This window comes from Pristiophorus japonicus, chromosome 12, assembly GCF_044704955.1.
Source record: "Pristiophorus japonicus isolate sPriJap1 chromosome 12, sPriJap1.hap1, whole genome shotgun sequence".
NCBI lineage: Eukaryota > Metazoa > Chordata > Chondrichthyes > Pristiophoridae > Pristiophorus > Pristiophorus japonicus.
The window spans coordinates 60,929,305-60,938,395 of NC_091988.1; the positions used below are offsets into that span (position 1 = coordinate 60,929,305).

The following is a 9,091-nucleotide window of genomic DNA, read 5'->3' on the forward strand; positions in this document are numbered from 1 at the left end:
GCACTTGCACCTGCCCACAGAATTTCTAGCATCCTCTACAGGGGAAGCAATGGTTTGTCTCCTCTGTCAATCAGATTGAAGAATCCTTACTGAGACATGCAGAGTCTAAACCAGGAAGTGTAAGTTAGAACATTTAATTCAGTGTAAAATCATATACAGAAAGCAAAATAGAGAGGGGAAGAAAGATGGAATTAAGAGGGAGAGATATAAAAAAGATAAAGGACAAAAAACTTTATATATATCTGACAATAATTAAAATCTGAGGGAATGAGACTCCACACTAAAAGTAAATTTTCAGGGCCAGAGAGTTTGTTTGGCAGTAATTAAGACTTATCATATCGTTAAAAAATTCACTTATACTTGAATGGACAAGCAGTAACTTTTTCTGGCGTGTTTAGTGGGTATCTAGTAGGTAAGCACTACAACTTCACACCCTTCATATGTTTGAATATTGTGTGTCTCAATGTGGTACCGGTGTAGCAAAGCTTGTGGTGGAACAGGGCAAATCGGAGGACAACTTCCTGATTTCCGTTTAACTTCGCATGTGCAGATTGAACTGTCTGATTTACTCCTAAATAAAAGGTCGCGCTGATGGCCTTTCTGTTACTTTTACCGCAAGATCAGGGCCATTAATGTCCCTTAATTTGTTTTCCCCTTTAGGTGCGGACTGGCTTCGATGGATTGGGAGGAAGAACCAAGTTTATTGAACCTGTATCCTTTGCTGGATTTGAAAATTATGTGTTTGTGGGCGGAATTTAAAAAATAATTGCAGCAAATGGGCTGAGGTAGGACGAAAGTGGGCGGTTACAAAGTTGAAGTCGACGGGCTTTGTGATGGAGAGGCTAAGGAGCTAGAAACTCGGCTCTGAGTCGAATAGGACACTGAGATTGCAAAAAGTCTGGTTCAGCCAGAGACAGTAGCTGGGGGGAGAGGGATGGAATCGATCACAGGGATACAGAGTTTGGTGGAACTTATGGCACATCCAAGACTGAATATTGAACAAGTGGTCTGTCAACACCGAGACAGTGGAGGGGTTGAGACAGCTGGTGGGTCTGCAGGTCACGTCACCAAGGAGTAACATGTAGATGAGGAAGAGGAAGAGGAACAGGCCAAGGATGGATCTTTGGGAGAAGCCAAAGGTAAAAATGCAGGGGTGTGAAGAGAAGCCATTGCTGGAGAAACTATTGGATAAATAAGAATTGATACTTCAAAGATATTTTTTAGATTCATATCAATGTTTACATTTTCAGGATGTTTGTGTTCCTGCCATGAATTGTGAATCCAGCAAGGTCCAGTCTACTGGTTGACACACATGTTTCCACATCATTCCAAAAATGCAAGGAGGGAAATAGACGTTTTTTTAAAGGTTGCATTTTTTTTTAAAGATTTCCTTTAACATTACTTTCTTCAGACTAAACTTACTGACATCCGGCCACTGCCATTAAAAGCAAAAAGGAAGAAAGTGTCACGGACGATTGTAAGTACCGCCATCTGCAACCAGCCCAAACTGGAGAATTTCCTTAAATGAATCCGAACTGATTCCCGAACTTTAGGAAAACATTGCAAATTGGATGAGGTAGAACTAGACTGAAAGCCAGGATAACCAATCTGGTACTGTCTGTAGTCGTGTGTTAATACTGATGGTTGATACCACTGGCTGAAGCCATCCAGGAAGAGTGTAGCTGGCCTGCACCATGTGACATAGCAGGAGCCAAACAGACTACAGAGTTGTCTATGACAAGTGATCAAAGTCAACGATCTCAAGAGCTTCATCACTGGTGCAACTGAATCGTTTCAACAGCAGGTTGCCCACTGGTGTACCCTAGTCCTCAAGAGCCTAAATCATATAGCATTACAAGATGTTAAATACAACGCCTACTGACAGGAGGGAGGATACGGTGAAAGGATGGAAACCACTCTGAATAGAAATTTGCTCTTATATTGTGAATAATGGCAGATATCACTTTGGTTTTGTCTCATCAAGCTGAGAGATGCAAGGACTGGGGATCACAACACATCATCCACCCAGCATCAACATCAAACATCCCAAGTCAAGTGTTGCATGGGTTAGGTGCAGAGTAAATCTCTCTGCTCTGTTGAGACTGTTTTGGTGCCAGACGATCATCACCTACTGCACCAGTGTGCCATTTTTCTATCTCCTACACCCAGCGTCCTTCTCTAAATGGGATTGCCACTTTAGTACCAAATTAGGGAGAGTTTTGTGGTAGGGGCGCAAGAGTTTGCAGAACCTCAGGAACCAGGCTGGAATTGTCCAAGCTCATTTATGTGTTCAATTGCTTTTAGTATATCTCTAACCCAGCCCCAATCCATTCCACATGCTGTTAGCAAAGAGAGGAGACTTTCATTCCACAAGTCTGGGCTGGATTCGATGAAGCCCCAGGGTTTAGCTGAAGATCATTCATTCAGCTAAGGGTTTCTTTTTGTGGGTTTGGTGGCCTCTGAACCCCTGGACTGGATTAACTTGTCTATTCGGGTCACTCGAACTGGCCTGATTGAGTACAACGTACAGGTGACTCCTCAATGCAAACGCCAGTACAGCACTGTGTATTGAAGATGTTCAGGGAGCTGGACTCTTCAAATTCTTGTCGCTGGCGATTAAGTTAAGTTTCAGCACAATTTTGAACACACTTAGTGATTCTTATAACAGTACAAATACTTGCGATAGTTTCACAGCATTGAAGTTGACTTGCTTTGTACATCAGCGCATAGTTGAGGGAGGGTCGCTCCATCAGTCACCATGTGGTTCCCTGCTCGCACAGGACTTTGAATTGTTTAATATTTTAATGCTGCAGTGCTGCAGCAGAAGCATCATCTCGTGATTCACTAAGGGATCCAGTATCCCGGCCTGGTGTGGGTCTTCATTGCTATTTTGCTGTAGGCTGATCTGTATTGCTTAATGTACTGATTTGCTGTAATTCTCTTTTTAAAATAAGTCCTATAGCCTATAAAGCCTATAACCCGAGTCCTATAAAGTCAAATGATTTTTGCAGAGGGTGCCTCTTTTATAATCTACAAACAATCCTTATTTGGCCATTCTTGTTTTTATTTCCTTTTAAATGTGATGGCCGATGGCAGCGAGGGCGCTGGCTGGGGTTGGTTGCTAAGCCAGACTGAGCAAACATTGGAGAAAGCCAATAGCCCCAGAGAGGTTCAACAATCTTGTAACTAATGGTGTGCATTAATTCAGCTCCCTTTCACTGTCGGGCTCAGTAATTCTTCCAGACAATTTTATTGAATGCTCAGTGTTTATAAAACAGTTTAAAAGTTGGCTAATTCTTTTTGACTGTTAATTTTAGTAGAGGTGATTTCTTCATCTGGTGGTGAGACTGCCTCTTTAAAAGTGTATGATAATGTAAGACCTTCAGTAAGGTTGAAACCTTCTGGTTGATGTAACCTTAGGACAACACTCTAAATATTTTTAAACCCCTATATATATATATATACAGCACTTCTTCAAAAGCCAATCAGTGGGAAATAAGAATGCTACCTGCTTATTAACCATGAATTAGTTCCTAAATCTGCCATTAATATCATAATGGGAAATCAAAAATAATTTGTCCCTTCCATTGGAAAACCAGCGAGAGCATCAGTTTACAGTTGTTTTTAATCGGTCTGAAATTGTATTTTATCGATTCTGTAATTATTGCTCGATTTTGATTAGTTTTTTTTTCCCTCGGATTTTATACTGTACCCTCATCTAGGAAGGATACAGTTTGTAAAACAAGTTTTACTTCTGAATGGGATTGCTCTGGCTACCCAGCTGGTTTCTCTGTGCCTTGTCAGCAATGCATCCCATAGGTCAGGCTGCAGGTGAGCAGCATATGAGTACCACCAATGCCCATGGTGACTTGGATAATGGGAGCAGCATTACGAGTATCTCGGTGAAACTTAATAGATCATTGGAAATTGAAGAATGCTATCTGTTCCTTCGGTGTTGCTGTCGAAGCATAGAATGATGCAGCGCAGAAGGAGGCCATTCAGCCTGTGCCTGACACTGTGTATTGTCTGACTCTAACTGGCTGGTGAGATAAATGACCATGTAGGGTATCACGTGTCAGAATGAGCAATGCCCTTTCAGTTCGTTATCTTCTGGTGACTTTTTTTTTTAAAAGGTTTTGCCAGTCAGTATTTCAACAATTTGGTCCACAAATCCAGAGCTACTTTGGCCAGAAAAGTTAGACTTCGATGAAGATTTCTTGCGATTGAAAGATTAAATGGGCTGTGATGCAAAGATTTTCACATTGACTTGTTTGTAAAATATGCTCTCAGTAATTCAATCTGTAGAGAAATGATTAATGTTTAATGTCTGCTGCTGTTTCCCAGTGAACCTTGGCAATGGATCTACTGGCTTTTAAATTTTTATTTTGCTGAGCGAAACATCTGTATATTTTATATTTTGGATCAAAATTGTGCTTGGGTTCTGTGCAGTTATTGGGCTTGGAATTGATGGTAATCGCAGGTCAAATTTGATGCCTTGGGCGATGTTTGTCTCTGTTGGGATGTGTCTGTTTTGAGATGTGATGAATTTTCTGATAGGATAGTACTTCGCTTTGGGTATTTATCCCAAGCCCTTTATATGAAACAACTTTCATTTTCAGTCCGCTTCATCTGGAATTGGATGCTTGTTGCTTGGTATCAGAAATGGAAGAACCAGGGAATCTTGTGACTCCAGGGCATGGTACATGTTCACAAACATGGCCTATTGGCACAAAACGGCACACTCGCACTCAAGCGAACTGAACCACAATCTTCTAAAGATTTTTTGCATATAAATAATCTGTTGAGAAGCAGAACCAAGACATTTGGTGCGTGCACATGACAACTTGTGCTGAACACGCAAATCAAATGGAAATCTTTTGTTGGACTTGGTTGATTATTTTTAAATAATTACAATTCCCGGGCTATAATTAGTAAAGAATTGCCTGGAATGGGGCAAATTAGAGAAGTGACCGCGTGTGAAATAATTGCAGCCTTCAGCTTCTGGGATTGCAGTACAGTCAATGACTTAAACTCAGGTGGCAGTTGCCATAGCGCTGCACCATTGTCAACATGTATTTTTGTTTTTGGCACACGGTTTTTGCCCCTTCCAGCAATACCCAAGTAATCGTTTCGTGGCCCTTTTCTGGAGACGACTGTATCTTATTTTGGTTCATTCCAGTGATGAATCTGGTCTGTGTACAATTGCTCGTTTAAAAAAACTGAATTATATGTTTTATCTTTCTTGGACATGGATGTATTGGGTTACGTATGTTTGTTGTGAAGTACCTGAGACCATTAAATATTTTGGTATGAAACTGTTTTCTTTCTCTTGTTTTCCTTTCAAATGAACAGTTTGAGCATCCAGACTGCTGACTTTCACATGTTACACTGGATGTTCACTGAGGAATCAGTGAGTTCAAATCTAATAACAGCTCATCCAGAGTATGTGACTAAACCTGAGTACAGCACTGGAGGTGCAACACCAACTTGCATTTGTATAGCGTCTTTAAGATAATAAAGTGTCCCAAAGCGCATCACAGAAACATTATCAAACAAAGTTTGACACTGAGCCACATAAGGAGATGTTAGGCCAGGTGACAGAGGTAGGTTTTAACAACAACAACTTGTATTGATATAGCGCCTTTAACGTGAAACATCCCAAGGTGCTTCACAGGAGTATTATGAGATAAAGAATTGACACCGAGCCGCAAGTAGAAATTGGCACAGGTGATCAAAAGCTTGGTCAAAGAGGTATGTTTTAAGGAGCATCTTGAAGGAGGAAAGAGGCGGAGAGGTTTAGGCAGGGAGTTCCAGAGCTTGGGGCCTAGGCAACAGAAGGCACTGCCACCAGTGGTTGAGCGATTATAATCAGGGAATGCTCAAGAGGGCAGAATTAGAGGAGCGCAGATATCTTGGCGGGGGTGGGGGGGTGGTTTGTGGGGCTGGAGGAGATCTTGAGAGAAGTGGAGAGGTTTAGGGAGGGAATTCCAGAATATAGGGCCTAGGCAGCTAAGGGCATGGTCGCCAATGGTGGGACGAAGAAAATTGGGTATGCACAAGAGGCCAGAATTGGAGGAATGCAGAGATCTCGAAGGGTTGTAGGCAATGTTCCTTGCAGCCCCTGTGCGGCCCATTCAAATCCCCCCCGCGTGGGTGTTTTCTTCTGTTTAGAAGCTGGTGTGCTGGCTGTGTGGGAGCTCCAGACAGATGCACAGCCATGCAGCTTAACGGGATACATTGGTTGTGGGGCTTGAGGGTTACAGAGATGGGGAAGGGCGAGGCCATGGAGGGATTTGAACACCAGGATGAGAATTTTAAATTCGAGGTGTACAGTGCAGTGTCAACAGAGCACTACATTTCAACAGGGCACCCGTTTCAAATTCTGTTACTGATCTATCCTTTGTAGCTTTTGCTGGTATATTTCTCAAAATTGCCCTCTGTGTTTATACATTGACACATTTTATACGAGTACAAATGCCTACTTGGAATTCCACCCAGTGTGTCGTCGAAATAGTATATTAAATTTCAACCTGTGTTCGGTTCCCACACAGGCTGCTGCTGCATTTAGGGTTAGGGTTTTAAGTTATTGTTGGGTGGCACAAAACAATAGATCAGGCACTTTCTTACAGGGCGAGATCTTTGCGAGTTAACCTGCATACCTCAGCGTGATCGGCACTGGCAGAGGCCCGGGAGCAAAGAGACCATTGCTGAGGTTGGGGAAATAAAAAAAATTTTAAGTAGCAATTGAGGAATGTTCTAACCTTCCATCTTGCATTAATAGGGTGAAACATCCCCATCGGACCTAGCATTTGTTGTAAAATAAACTTCTCGTTTCCTAAATGCAAAGTCATTTGGAGCCCAGAATTTCAATTCCAGTTTCACATTCTGTTTCTATTCACTTCCTCTGTTTGTCGGCACTCGTGTTTTCAAAGAAATGGCAACTTGGTCGCTCCAGGCAAGCTCCGCCTCTTAAAGCGGATGTAGCAACGAAAATATCTTTCGTCTCGAGTTATTGAAACCCCACTTCTTTCATGCATGTTTTATTTAAAACTACAACAGTAATTATTATATGAAGAATACCAACTCAGCATGCTGAAAAGTGTCGCACCACAGGTGCAGATTAAATCGGGGTTTGTACCCCAAGCTAATTAATCTCACTCAGCGTTATCGTTTTCTGCATTTAAGATATTAAAACTATTATATGGACCCAGTTTATCACGTCAAAAGAAAAACTCGCATTTATATAGCACCTCTCACGACCTCGGGATGTCCCAAAGTGCTTTCCAGCCAATGAAGCACTTTTGAAGGGAAGTCACTTGTAATGTGGGAAACGCGGCAGTCAATTTGCGCACAGCAAGCTCCCACAAACAGCACTGTGATAATGGCCAGATAATTTTTTTAAAGTGATGTTGATTGAGGGATAACTATTGGCCCCTGTTCTGCTTCAAAATGCCATGGGATCTTTTAGTCCACCTGAGAGAGTAGACACCTCATCCAAAAAATAGCACCTCCAACAGTGCAGCACTGCACTGGAGTGGCGGCCTAGATTTTTGTGCTTAAGTCTCTGGAGTGGGACTTGAATCCATAACCCTCTGAACAGTTAAAAGCATGCCTGATGTCCGATCCTTCTGTCAAAAGGGAAGAGGAGTGAAAATTGCAAAGACATTATTCAAAGTTGATGCCAAATTAATCAAATGCGACAAAGCTTGTTGAAGTATTCAGCAACTTAACAAGGAATGGGGTGTATGGTGGGTCTATTTTACAGGATGGTCTCTGACCCTTACAGTATAAGGCCAGCATGTCAAAGTTACAATATATTATGTTATTACAGTGTTACAAACTGTTTGGGAGGAGCTTACTCAGGATCTCTGCCTTTCTGGTTATTAAGGAGAAAGACTTGCGTTTATATAAGCACCTTATCACATCTCAGAAACATCTGTACATACTTTGTAGCCAAATGTGGGTCCAGTTTACACACTGCAAGATCCCACAAGCGGGAATGAGATAAATGACCAGGTACAACGGCAAAATACCAGGAAAGTCTGAAATAAAAACACAAAGTGCTGGAAATACTCCGCAGGCCAGGCAAATGATTAGGTAGTAAAGCAAAATACTGTGGATGCTGGAATCTGAAATAAAAATTGAGAATGCTGGAAATCTCAGTGGGTCAGGCAGCATCTGTGGAGAGAAAAAAAACAAAGTTAACGTTTCGGGTCGACAACCCTTTGTCAGAACTATCGAATGTTGGAAAAGAACACATTCTTAAGCACTGAAAGGGGGAGGGGAAGAAAGAACAAGAGGGTAGGTCTGTGATAGAGTGGAAGGCAGGAGAGATTAGAGAGACAAAAAAGGGTGATGGGCCAAATTGAAATGATAATGACAGAAGTTAGAAAAATGTTAAACTGGATAGGGTGTGAATGGCGGAGTAATGACCAGCTGCCATTAGAGACAGAGAAAAAACATAAGATTTGGGGTCGGGGGGGGGGAGGGGAAATGGAAGGGAGCCAAAGATGGCCAGAGGTTATGGTCTGAAATTGTTGAATTTGCTTCTAAAGTGAGTTCTTTGGTGGCTGGACAGTCCAACATGAGAGGCCCCGTCACAGGTGGGACAGACATTTGTCGGGAGAAGGGGGAGTGGCATTGATTTACCACACACTCCTTCCACTGCCTGCGCCTGACCTCTTCACGCTCGCAGCATTGAGATTTGAAAAGCTCAACGCCCTCCCGGATGCACTTTCTTCACCTAGGGCGATCTTCGGCCAGGGTCTCCCAGGCATCAGTGATGATGTCACACTTCATCAGGGTGGCTTTGAGGGTGTCCTTGTAACGTTTCCGCTGCCCACCTTTGGCTTGTTTGCCATGAAGGAGCTCCGAGTAGAGCGCTTGCTTTGGGAGTCTCGTGTCTGGCATGCAAACTAAGTGGCCTGCCCAGTAAAGCTGATCGAGTGAGGTGAGTGCTTCAATGCTGGGGATGTTAGCCTGGATGAGGACACTGATGTTGGTGCATCTGTCCTCCCAGGAAATTTGCAGGATCTTGCGGAGACATCGTTGGTGATATATCTCCAGCGACTTGATGTGTCTTCTGTAAGTT

At 42.6% G+C, this 9,091-nt stretch overlaps 1 protein-coding gene across 3 annotated transcripts in view; it reads left to right on the forward strand.

The window, feature by feature from the left end:
* Positions 1–5,315, forward strand: part of traip (TRAF-interacting protein) — a 45,569-nt gene extending 40,254 nt beyond the window's left edge. For all 3 annotated transcript variants that reach the window (XM_070895552.1, XM_070895551.1, XM_070895553.1), the window contains exons 15-16: positions 661–711; positions 1,412–5,315. In XM_070895552.1, coding sequence (XP_070751653.1) covers positions 661–711; positions 1,412–1,528 — 168 coding nt within the window. In that variant the 3' untranslated portion in view covers positions 1,529–5,315. The remainder of the gene's footprint in view (positions 1–660; positions 712–1,411) is intronic.
* The last annotated feature ends 3,776 nt before the right edge of the window (positions 5,316–9,091 follow it).